The sequence below is a fragment of the Eurosta solidaginis genome, chromosome 1, assembly GCF_040869045.1.
Source record: "Eurosta solidaginis isolate ZX-2024a chromosome 1, ASM4086904v1, whole genome shotgun sequence".
Classification (NCBI taxonomy): Eukaryota; Metazoa; Arthropoda; class Insecta; order Diptera; family Tephritidae; genus Eurosta; species Eurosta solidaginis.
This window is the reverse complement of record NC_090319.1, coordinates 76,921,063-76,934,052: the sequence shown is the minus strand read 5'-3', so window position 1 is coordinate 76,934,052 and position 12,990 is coordinate 76,921,063. Positions and strand designations below refer to the sequence as shown.

Sequence of the window (12,990 nt, the reverse complement as noted above, 5' to 3'; positions counted from 1 at the left end):
AAGGTAGCGGTCTCGAGAATGTGAAAGGAAAAAAGAGTATAAAAAGAAGAAAAAAATTAAACTAATAGCAAGGTTGGGAACCAGCATTAACATAAACAACAAGATCAGGTTTGAAACACAGCGAAGAGTCACTCCTGCCAATTTATTGAAAAAATCTACGACGTCGACATAGACCAGCGAATTAAAACACAGCGGCTTAAAACACAGTGTCTAGGAGATGGCTGGCTGAAAAATAATGCTAAGGAAGTATTTGTATCGGTACCCGCCTATGGAAGCAGATAAGGGTTTGCTAGTTTTTGCATATTTATATATCGTGTCGCTGTAAAATTTCTGAGACAATGCTAAGCCACGATGAGCTAAACCCGTTCACTTAGGTGCATATTCTTATTATTGCTTTTGCTGATTGTCAGTTACGCGGTTCTAAAGTTGTAACCCAGGGGAAAGTTTGAAGATGCTTGTTGTGTCCTCTGCCAGGCAAGAAATCGACTTGAGCTTAACTTACTTACTTACTTACTTAATTGGCGCTTAGCCGTTTAAACGGTTATGGCCGTCTAACAAGGCGCACCAGTCGCTTCTTCTCTCTGCCAACTGGCGTCAATTGGTGACACCAAGGGAGTTTAAATCGTTTTCCACCTGGTCATTCCGGCGGAGTGGGGGCCGCCCTCTTTATCTGCTTCCATAGGCGGGTTCCGATAGAAACACTTTCTTAGCCGGAGCGTCATCTTCCCTTCGTATAACATGGCCTAGACAGCGCAGCCGCTGCATCTTAATTCGCTGGAATATATTGATGTCTGTGTAAAGATCGTAAAGCTCAGCATCATCAAATCTTCTTCGGTACTCGCCAACGCGTAGAGTTCCATAAATCTTTCGAAGAACTTTTCTCTCGAACACTCCCAGAGCCGCTTCATCTGATATTGTCATGGTCCATGCTTCTGCACGATATAGCATCGGCAGTCCAATCAGCCGATTCACGTTGGGCTTCAATCTTTCGCACAATACACCTGACAGCTGCTTCCGCGATAGTTGGCGCAGTTTGCAGTATCCCCTTCCTTGTAGACTGGGCAAAGAACAATTAGATTCGAATCGTCGGGCATGCACTCGTCCGACCAAATTTTGTAAAGAAGCTGATGCATGTGCCTTACCAACTCCTCGCCGCCGTATTTGAATAGCTCCGCAGGAAATCCATCAGCGCCCGCGGCCTTGTTGTTTTTAAATCTGGTGATCACTATTCTGACTTAGACATAATCGGGAGGGGGACATTTATTCCATGTTGTTTGTACCGATAAGGACACTCCCCGAAGGCCATGGGGAGTGCATCGATGTTGATGGTCCTTTACCGGATGCAGATCTGATACGTTCCGGTACCAAGCCATCTCGGGAACGATTTGATATGACCACATGCGACCTTCTAGGCCATCCCCCCTCGCACCCCCTAGATCCATGAGGAGTTTGGGGTTGCCAGAGCCTCGGCTGTTAATGAAACAGGATTCGCCACGGATAGGTGAGGTTGACTATTGGATTGGAGAAGGTGTATTTTGCACTACGAACCCCTTGAATCTATTTGGTATTTTAGTCGCCTCTTACGACAGGCATACCAACCGCGGGTATATTCTAAGCCCCTAAGCCCATCATCATCGATTGTGGGATCGGGTTCGTCATCCCTGTGCGGTAAATCGCTGCCTCCATTTAGGAGAGCAGAGAATTATTACCTCCATAATCTAAGTACTCTCTGGACACCAGTTACAAGGCCGCCGTTTTCGTTCTTACTTAAGCTTAACAGTTTTGGAATTTATGACCTTTTTATAATTGGTTATCCTAAAAGTGAGTTCTGACTACATTTCTCTCGTCATACACCATTTGATTACTTTTCATCTTACCCTTTCACGTACTTTAATCTAATCGAACTTTCTATCAATTTCAGAAAATATTTGGCAAACGGAGCTTGACTTTATAGCTGTAAACCGACGTAATTTGGTTGTGCTGTCAATAGTAACCGCGCCCTATCAAAATGGAACAAGCTTCGACAACAACAACAGCAACAGCTTAGAAGACGACCAAGATGATGAATACTATAATGATACTATGTTTACGGCAGTCGGTGTGGGCACTGGAGCTGCAGGAACTAAAATAAATAATAACAACAATTTGCTCAACATCTTGTCAAGTGCAGCACAAGCCAAGGGAGCAACAACAAATATGAATAGTGGCAAAGGTGAAGCGAAAAGGAAGAGCAACAAAAATATGGGAGTTGATTTTCCGCCCGTGGAAGGCGGCGGTAAGACAAGATATTTTGAAGTGCCCGATTTAATGAATCGAGACAGCAATGAAGAGCAACAAACGAGACGTAATGAAACAAATAATAGTAATGATGATGATGACGATGATGTTGACGACAAGATTTTCGATGATGTAGCGAAGCCTTTGAACAACAATAAATTTGATTTTAAGGAAGAAGCTGACATTTATGATGGCAGGGGTGCAGAAGGAGGCGGTGGTGAAGGAGGTGTGGTGGATGCTGGTTTGGGTGTGAGTGGCAATGAAGAACGCATCTTTGTTGAACATTTCGATACAAAGGAGTTTGATGAAGAAAGCCCACTAATGACAACACAAAGTGCACAAACAATAAGAACAACAAAGATGAAGGAAATTGATTTTGGCAAGAAAAATTATGACAAAATGTGGGATAAATTGGGTACGCGCGGTAAGCTGAACAGTCTGAACATGGATGATGAGTATATAAGCATGCCGGAGCTGTTGACAACAACAAGCACAGCAACGACATCAACAGCAACAACCACTGGAACTTCAAGCACAAGCACAAACAGCATGCGACCTAAAACTGTAGCCACCACAACAACAACAACAACCATAACAGCGAACGAATATGACAAGTCAACAGGACGTGCGGTCATTGCAACAACAACCACTGGCACCACAACAGCAAATACAGTGGAAACTACACAAAAATATGCAAGCAAAAGCACACCAAACACAAGCACCACAACAATGACGGATTATAAAAGTGAAAATACCAACAACAACAGTAACACAAGAGAAACGGAAGAAGATGCTTTTTCGGTTCCCACTTCGATCACAACAACCATTACACCTATAGCACACACACAACCTACACGCACACACATACACCACAAACATCAAAATCAACACCACCAAGAACAAGCGCACACACCACAGCAGCCGCACACACAGCTCCCGCATGTCGGCAAAGCCACACGCAAACATCATCGACAGCATCATCGGCAACGTGGTGGCTCGAGACGTCATCATAACAGCAACACTGCAACTGGCGCAAGTAGCGGACGCTCAAATGAATCAGCAGGCGCGCGTTCAACACGTCTTGATACAGGGCGTGCTGTGGCCGATTTGCGACCTGTCAACGCTTACAGCAAAAATAACAATAAAGCTAATGCCAACAACGATTTAAATCGTCTCGATGAATTGGATTTGTCAATGGGTAGCAACTACGAACAACCTTTAAATACGCCGCGTGGTCGTAATCACGACTCAGATGCTGCTGCGCCACCTTTTGAATTGGATGCCTTCGACTATGATACTCCCAGACGTGCGCATACCAAATCCACATCAGCTATTAGCACAACAACACGTGATAGTAATATACATATTGTGAAACCTGAAAAATTACCACCAGAGACTATACCATCCACGCCGCTTACGAGTAATTCGAAAATTATTGAAATAAAAACGAAAAGTAGCAGCATTAGCCGTAGTAAACGCATGACAGATAAGGCGCCGCCATTCGAAAGACAAGTAGAAATTGAACCCGAATATTTGGTGGGCGACTTGGCTGTTAACGATTCCAGCGAATATTTAGCTTCATCGCTGTCAGTAGGCGCAGCTACCTCCTCCTCCTCGTCAGCTGGTGGTGCGAACTCTAATGGCATTGCACAAAGCGCGCCACAGCAACCGCCACAAACAAGTTTGGTGCGGCTTGATGGTTTCGCTGGTATGCTACAAATTTTCTTTGGCATTGAAAAGCCCATCGATTTAGCTGTCTTTGATCATCCACCAAGCGCGGAATTTGTAAATTTACTCTTTGCTTTGCTTGTTTGGTGTGTACGCTATCCGGCTGTCTTTTGGACTACAACCAAGTCTTTTGCTACCATTTTTAGCATACAAATGATTGCTGTCGCTTTGGACATTATTTTTAGTTATATTGGCGCCTCAAATTTATATAAATTGCAAGTTTATAGCGAAGCGATGCCCATACAAAATCCTGGTCTGGTGCTGAATGGTGTTGTAACATTGGCTTTGTTTCTGTTGTCTTCGGCTTTGATGATTGCGTCATCGATGATTATGTATTTGTATGGGCATGGTCGTTTGGCAGCAAAAATGCGTGATCGTTCATTAATCACAATGAAATCGAGTGAGACGTGGATTTATTTTGCTCATTGTGCATCGCTGTGTTATGTATTGGCTTTGGCTGTGGTGAAGGCTCCGCTGTTGAATGATCTCAGCGCGACGTATAAGAATAATTTACATTGTCCTACGTTTCTATCGGGTAAGTTAAATATTGCGTAGTTATGAGTGGAGTTTTAAGAGGAATTTGATACCCTTGTTTGATACTGGTCCAATTTCCAATTATGTCTTATGATCAACTGGTGTTAACTTGATCATAAAGCAAAATTGAACTTAAGATCAATATCGAACAGACTAAGAAGCGAGCTGGACCGTTGTTCGTTTGTGCGCCTTGGTTTGTTATTACATTGCTATTTACATGCGAATCAACTTTCATGCTTGCTTCGTACTTTATTTCGAAGTCTTTGAGGAGCTCAAGGTCATAAGCCAAAACCGTATTAGCTGCCAAAAGGTCCTTCTTTCGACTGAGTAGGCAATTGAAATGTAAAGTCTTCTCTCGATGACAAAAACCGCGCTCTAAAAATCGTTCATCATACCTATCCTGGTTTATTGCTCGAAATCATGGTCGGTGTCGGGAGAAGATGACATGGCCTTTAATATGTTCAAGAGAAATTTTCTTCGGAAGCTATATGGCTATGTTCGTGATGCAGACTTCGAGAATCATAGGAGGTGTAATCATGAGCTGCATGACCTTACGCATATTTGAAGATAGTGCAGCGAATTAAATCCCAAAGGCTTCGCTGTCTAGTTCATGGTATGAGAATGAACAAAGACGGTCCGAACCAGAGAGCATTTCAAACCGCCCTTATTTGAAAGCAGATAAGGGGAGAACGCTACACTGAGTTAGAAGAAGTAGGAGGGGAATTCTTGATCTCCCTTTCTGCTCGCAATACAGGTTTTTAATGAAGCCCGAATTCAGGCAACCCCTGTAAAGTCCTAAATTGAAATCGTCAAAAATTATGATGCTAACATTGCGTATTGAGAAGCTTTACCAGCAAGAACCCGCACATGTCCAATCAGGTCGTTAATTTTGGGCTTCTCTCTTTTGCAAAATACAGATAGATGAAATTGAGGGATTGGCTTGCATGTGAGTAAAAGTGTTGGGCAGAGCATAGGTTAGGTAAGGTTGCAGTGACTGCCGCAAATGCACACACATACACTGGCATTGGACCGGTTGTGAGACCATGAAAATACACCATTAACCATTCTATTCGAAACATGATAAAGGCTGTCAAGTCCCTGATGCTATTGTTCGCGATGTGTCGTAGATTATCCATGACGTTAGCTCCCAAAAGCGCTGTTTGGTGTCAATAACTTCCGGGCAGTTGAAGGCGAGGTGATCGAACGTTTCTTCTCCCTCATCAATTTTACAACTCCTACAACATTGACGATGAAGTGCTCCTGGTCGACAATAAAGCTGTGCCCAGTGTACCTCTACAAGTCTGGAAATGTTTTCCTATTTAAGGTTAAAGTATGACAAGATATCTTTAGATAACATTTTTGTCAGGTTTGCTTCAATGTCTGACAGCCTGCAATTTGTAGTCATCTTTTGTTGGCTTGCCCTCGTGTGCTCTTTTAGCATGAGGTTGTATGTGACAAAGGGTTTACCTAAGCTTTCTTTGTCAGAAATAATCTGCTTGGTTGTAGTCTATTTAGCAAGTTTGTCTGCATTGCAGTTTCCCTCAATATCCCTGTGTCCCGGGACCCATTCTCGTGAAGAGATCGCCCACAGTTGATTGTTAGTTCAGTATTAAATGCGTAAGAGCCCAGGGATTTCATAACCGGTTGGATATCGTTAAAATTAAATATTTCCTTCTTTATTCCAATCCAAGCCGTGATAGTAGAATAGGTAGTCTGAAGGAAAGTTAGAGGTCTAAGTCCCTTGAATAAACTCCTCTGCCAGCCCTGCTATTTAACTTAGAGCCTTCGGTGTATATGGAAATGCAGCCACCTATCCAAATCCACCCAATTATCCCTGCTGGGAATGTTTTTTTCATAAAGCTTCTAACCGCAACTGCAGTTCATTTGAGTTCTTAGTTAAGAACTAAGCCTAGGAACTTGGCCTCATCGGTCAGTTTAAGGGTGGTACTTTGTTACAATTCATTGGTGACGCTGATTATGCGTCGGGAGGCTCATAGGGAAATCTCCAGCAATGCTACCTGCAACCGATCGCATAAAGTTTGAATATCTACATTAGACTGGGTCGATTTATTAACCGATATCGCGCCATCGATTTTTCGACAGGATTTGGGCTCAGGAAAAAAGTTCCAATACGCATACCCAAAAAAATTATTTTCATGACCTACTAAAAATGTTTTCATTTGATTGCAAAATTTTCATGTCCGACCCAAAAGTGTCCGCTAAAAACGTTGGCTATAACAGTTTTTGAAAAAAAAAAAATATGAAATTTCGCAGACTCGAAAATTTATTTTTTTGGGTATGCGTAGTGGAACTTTTTTCACCTGGGCGCGATATCGGTTAGCTTTCGTCCATACAAATCGTCCCACCCTAATCTACATAGACCATCAATATATACCAAACTTACCCGACGCCGCTTGGGTGGGCAATCACATTAATATGAATACAAATCTTCCTGGCAGCCCTAAAATTTTTAAAGTAATATCACCAATATCCGTACTACATTGGCATTTCTCCCCTTCTATTCACCCCCTTCTCACCATCCCAGTATCACTCACATTACCTGTAGATACTTATCTATCGTTTTTCACCCTTCTCCTAATCTACAAACTTGTTTCCCATTTCACTTTTATCACTTTCGAAACTTCTACCAATTTCCTATCTCACTCGGTCTCCCCCTGCCTCTCTCACTCTCCACCTCTTATGCTGTTCGTTTCTGTTCTGCCTTTAGCTATCCTTACCTCCCGCTTCTCTGTCCACTAACACTGTTTCTCTCATTTTCTCTTCCTCTCTAATTTCCTGTTTACTATTCCCCCTTTCCAGAAATTTGTATGACATGTAAGTGCAAATTTGTAGAATAAAATTTTGGTCGTGGCTTATTTGGTACACTAAAGTGAGGCTACTGTTAACCCAACTCGCACTGAGCTCTTACAAGCCAACCTAATATAAGCGCACGCAAGTCATTTTCTGTCAAAAATGTCTCATGCACATACAACTTGTATGAGAGCAACCTAAATTGAATTTGCTGCGTAAAAACCTAACTCGATTTCCAATTTTTGTTCTGCGTGACATTTAGATTTGACGTTTGCATACATGCTTTACATCACAGCCGGCCAAAAGTTGCACATTGTGCAATTTGAGTTCGTATTTTCACACAGACACTAACGACGTGCCATCACGATCGTTTGCTTTCGCTTGTCACTCACTAAAATCAACAGTGAATGCAAAAGGAAAAGTCCATGCTACTTTTTGGGCACATAATACAAAAATATGCTGCAATGTTAAAGTTACTTTTAATACGTTTTAGTTAGTATTATTAAGTTCCTTTGAACATACATATTAATATTGACAATTTAAATATTAATAATAATTAATTAATTATTAATAAATATTGACAATTTAATATAAGTAACTTTTTATACGTTCTACTCAGTTTTATTAATTTTTATACATTTTTTTTATTTTGTTTTATAGTTCTTTCTTAATGAAAAAGTGATTTTTTTAAGTCAATTTTATATTAAAAAACACCATACCGTCTTTTATAAAAAAAGTTTTATCTGACTAGCTCGACCTCCGCGTTCTTAGTTATGTGAATATAAGTAAATATTGTTAGGATTAGCTTGAAATCAAATAACCAGAGTCCTTTTTAATTTAGAACTTCACAGTCCACATTTTCTTTTAGCACACTGTGGGAAGTTGTCACTCAACTTTTACACACACTTATGCAATTGTTTTAGTATTTGTGTGGCCGGCTCTGCTTTACATTGTCGCAACGCATGCTTATTTGGGTTAGGGCAAAAAACGCCGGTTGTTTGCGTGCGCTAAAAAAACGCAGTGCGGTTTTATTAGGAAGATGACCGCTCTAATAGATGTATTGCTACTAAATTCCCTCTAATTTCATATAACTTTTTCCATTCTAATTTGTTCTCCCTCTTCTCTCACACAGCTCTCATCAGCGTCGTACATCTCTTACTATGGATTGTTATTTGGCTGTGTTTGACAGCTAAACGTCGTTGGACATTTAAATTGCCACCCATGGACGCGTATGGCATTACAAAAGCAACAACTCAACCACTCTTAATGGCAAATCGTAATAGTTTACCGAGTGCTGGGAGTATAAGCGGTAGTGGCAGCAATATTGGAAATTCTGAGCAGAAGAGTTCATCTTTGATGAGTGGTGGTGGTGGTGGTCGTGGTGGTAAAATGAGCACTGAGTCCAGTACGGACGGTGGCACCGATGATGTTTATTGGCCAAAATTAACGCCTAGCTCACCAAAATTGAAGGTCACCTTCAATGAAGTACCGAGTACGTCTGATGATGTCCGTCTAATTGGTGATCATGAACAAAACGATGGCAAGCGGTAAAAAATCGTTTTCTTTCAAACTAAAAACAAATGAAAAAAAAATTAATGATGCAAAAAATACTACACATAAGAGAAAACTAAAAACAAAATTCGTAAACACAGTTTATAAACATACTACTTACTTACATACATATGTAATGCAACCTAAAATGATTTTTTTTTTTTTTTTTTGTTTTGAGATCAGTTTTGTGCCAAATGCTTTTTATGCTCAATATCTCATGAATGGATCACTTGTTCCTCCATTTGTATGGGTTATGCTTAACTTTAATTTTAATTTTCCACATGTAAACTTTTTTCAAGAATGTTCAAGTGTTTCAATTCTTCCGAATGGGGAATTGGTTCGGGATTTTATTGGCATCATAGGAAGGGAGTTTTAGAATCGTTCGGGACTTCTTCGTAATTTTTTTCTGGATGAGTTCAGGAGTATATCAAGATAATTTCCGGATTATATTCGTGATCTTTCTCCAAACTGTTTCTAAATTAAATCGAGTCTGGGTTTTTTTTTGGAAATTATTTTGTGGAATAACTTCAGAGCCATTTTTGCACCCTTTAGCCCTATGTCGGAATGTGTTCGATATTTTTTCCTGGTACTTGCGGCCACCGTGGTGTGATGGTAGCGTGCTCCGCCTACCACACCGGATGCCCTAGGTTCAAACCCCGGGTAGCGCAACATCAAAATTTTTAGAAATAAGGTTTTTCAATTAGAAGGTAATTTTTCTAAGCGGGGTCGCCCCTCGGTAGTGTTTGGCAAGCGCTCCGGGTGTATTTCTGCCATAAAAGCTCTCAGTGAAAACTCATCTGCTTTGCAGATGCCGTTCGGAGTCGGCATAAGATCATGTAGGTCCCATCCGGCCAATTTGTAGGGAAAATCAAGAGGAGCATGACGCAAATTGGAAGAGAAGCTCGGCCTTAGATCTCTTCGGAGGCTATCGCGCCTTACATTTATATAGGTTATTACTTCCTTTATATTAGGTCGGTTAAATGTTTGTCCGCTTTTCATACAAATCTTGCAATCGATTTTTAAAAACTCATTGAGCTACAAACGTGCAACTTTATACATATGTTAAAACACCGTGACAATGCAACAAAAGGAAAAAAATCCGTTAGGTGGCGCACGGATCGAAATAATTAGCTAAGAATTTGAAAATTTTCAAACCAGCTTTTAAGTAAGTTCTCGATGAGCTAGAGGCTTGAAAATTCAAACTTAATTCAGAGGCCGATGAGAGCCGATGACGCGATACAAAAATATTCGTGCGCCCCCTGCACGGGATGAGATATTCAGAAAAATCGTACGAAAGGGAGGGAATTGTGTGATTGATTTTTATGTAAGTTCTCATTGAGCTACAAGCGTAAAACTTAACAGATAGGATAAGACGCCGAGGAGATTTAAGAAAATGAGAAAAAATTCCGTTAGGTGGCGCACGGATCGAAATATTTAGATAAAAAGTTGGAAATTTGGTATTTTGAGACCGATTTTAAAGTAAGTTCTCATTGCGCTGCTAACATGAAACCTCAGAGACATGTTAAGATACCGTGGCAAAGGAACAAAACGAGAAAAAAATCCGTTAGGTGGCACACGGATCGAAAAGATTAGATAATAATTTGGAAATTTGAAACCGGGTTTTAAGTAACTTCTTGATGAGCTAGATGCTAATTAATTCAGATGTCGATGACAGCCGATCACACAATACAAAAAGTTTCGCTAGGGGGCGCACGGACTGAGATATTTAGAAACATCAAACGGAACGGAGGGAATTTTGTGATTGATTTTTATGTAAGTTCTCATTGAGCTATAAGCGTAAAACTTAACAGATATGTTAAGACACCGAGAAATGTAAGAAAAGGAGAAAATAAAAATAAAATAAAAAATGTTTAAGCACTTCCTTTATAGACATGGACAAAAATCAGCGAAAAATATCTGCTTATATAAAGACATATTCTTGCTAAACTTTTATTTTTAAATTTTGACATATTGCAAAAATATTTATGAGAAGTAAAAATATAAAGGTGGAGCGCATTTGATTGACTAATAATATCTCCTTTCCTACCAACTTTCCAATCCAAGCAATGTGTGCTCCACTTTTCTATTTTTACTTCTCAGAAATATTTTTGCAATTTTTATGTAAAAATTAAAAAATCAAAGTTTAGCAAGAATATGTCTTTATATAAGGAGACATTTTTCGCTGATTTTTGTCCATTTCTATAAAGGAAGTGCCTAAAATTTTTTTTATTTTTTTTATTTATACCCAGCTGTACTTGTGCACAGGGTATTATAACTTTGATTCGATAACGATTTATTGTACAGGTGTAAAGGAATCGAGATATATATAGACTTCCATATATCAAAATCATCAGTATCGAAAAAAAATTTGATTAAGCCATGTCCGTTCGTACGTCTGTTCGTCCGGTAACACGATAACTTGAGCTAAATTCGGTATACGGGCTTATCTGGACCCAGAATAGATTGGTATTGAAAATGACAATAACCACGCCCACTTTTTCGATATCGAAAATTTTGAAAAATGGAAAAAATGAGATAATTACGAAAACCGCTAGGCTAATGAAATTTGGTAGGTGGATTGGGTTTATGGCGCCAAACAAAAATTTCAAAAAATTTTGGAATATGGGCGTGGCGCCACCCACATTTAGAAGAGGAAAATTTGGAAGTTTAACAAGCCGTAAATCAAAAGCCGTTCAAGATAAAGATGAGTGAATCAAACCCGGTTAAGAACCACTGCCACTTTTATATAAAAGATTTTTAAAAGGGTCGTGGGTGAATAAAATAAGCTATATCTTTGCAAAATGATCTTTATATCAATGGTGTTTTATTTTCCAAGCGGAATTGTAACAAGAAAAAGCAAGATATTAAAATTTTTTAAAATGGGCGTAGCAACGCCCATTTTTTTACCAAGCAATTTTCTATGTTACGGGAACCATAACTAGAAGAAAAATTGAGAGATCGTAATAAGATTGGGTCCACATATTTTCCTTAATACAGATAATACTTCTAGTTAAAATTTCCGGGATTGATTAAAGACCACGCCCACTTTTATTTATAAAGGTTGTTTAAAAGGGTTGTAGACTAGAATAATAAGCAATAAGCAAGAAAAATTGTTTTTTATCAATGAAATTTTATTTACTAAATTTTTATTTTCCTATTCCGATCAAGCATTAGACAACATTTCTAGAGCCTTCAACAAAAATAAATACCTTGTAACAAACGTCGAAAAAGTAATTTATCTGAAATGAGCTGCACAATCGAAACACACGCTGAGTATATGATGTTCGGTTGCACCCGAACTTAGACACCCTTACTTGTTTTACATCAATTTTAACATCAGCAGCAGTTTGAATTATAAACTGCAAACAATGAAGTTTTAGTAGAATTTTTAGAAATTCCACTGTAATGCGTGATTTTATTTACAATGGTTTTATTACAATGATTTCTTTCACTACTATTCATTATTCTTTCTATTCTCTCTATTCCTTCCCATGCCGCTATCTTTCTCTATCGCGCCTTCCTTACAGTGTCAAGTATTCATTGTAAATAAAATCACGCATTACAGTGGAATTTCTAAAAATTCTACCAACACTTCATTGTTTGCAGTTTATTCAAACTGTTGATTCAAACCTCAAATTGCTACTGGGACGTTCCATGTTAACATAGGCGTCTGTGTACAAGTTAAATTACCGAACACCTTACGTGGAGCCCCTCATGAGCTGACCATATTAGAAAAAGCAAGTCTTTATTTTGCTATCGCAAAAATATATTTTGTTTATATTTGTTTAAAAAATTGCCAAAATTCATATGTTAATATTTTTTTTTTTATTTTATTTCTCCACAAATAACACCAATTTCAAAATCAATGCACGTAATCGATTTTTTATATGTCACCAATAAATGCATTTTTCATCTGCATCAAATATATTTTATAAACATTTTTCTTTTTTACTATTTTTATTTTGGTTTGCATTTCATGCATAATCGCATTAAACAATTAAGATTCATATTTGTTTACAATTTTTATGTTCTAATTTTTATTTTCTGCATTCATTTCATATATACATCAACGAGCATATTCATTGTTGA

The 12,990-nt window shown here is 39.0% G+C and overlaps 1 protein-coding gene across 2 annotated transcripts in view; it reads left to right on the top strand.

Annotated features, from left to right (window-relative positions):
- tinc (tincar) overlaps positions 1–12,990 on the top strand; it is a 383,279-nt gene that overhangs the window by 350,720 nt on the left and 19,569 nt on the right. For both annotated transcript variants that reach the window (XM_067758474.1, XM_067758478.1), the window contains 2 exons: positions 1,922–4,540; positions 8,483–8,897. In XM_067758474.1, coding sequence (XP_067614575.1) covers positions 1,922–4,540; positions 8,483–8,897 — 3,034 coding nt within the window. The remainder of the gene's footprint in view (positions 1–1,921; positions 4,541–8,482; positions 8,898–12,990) is intronic.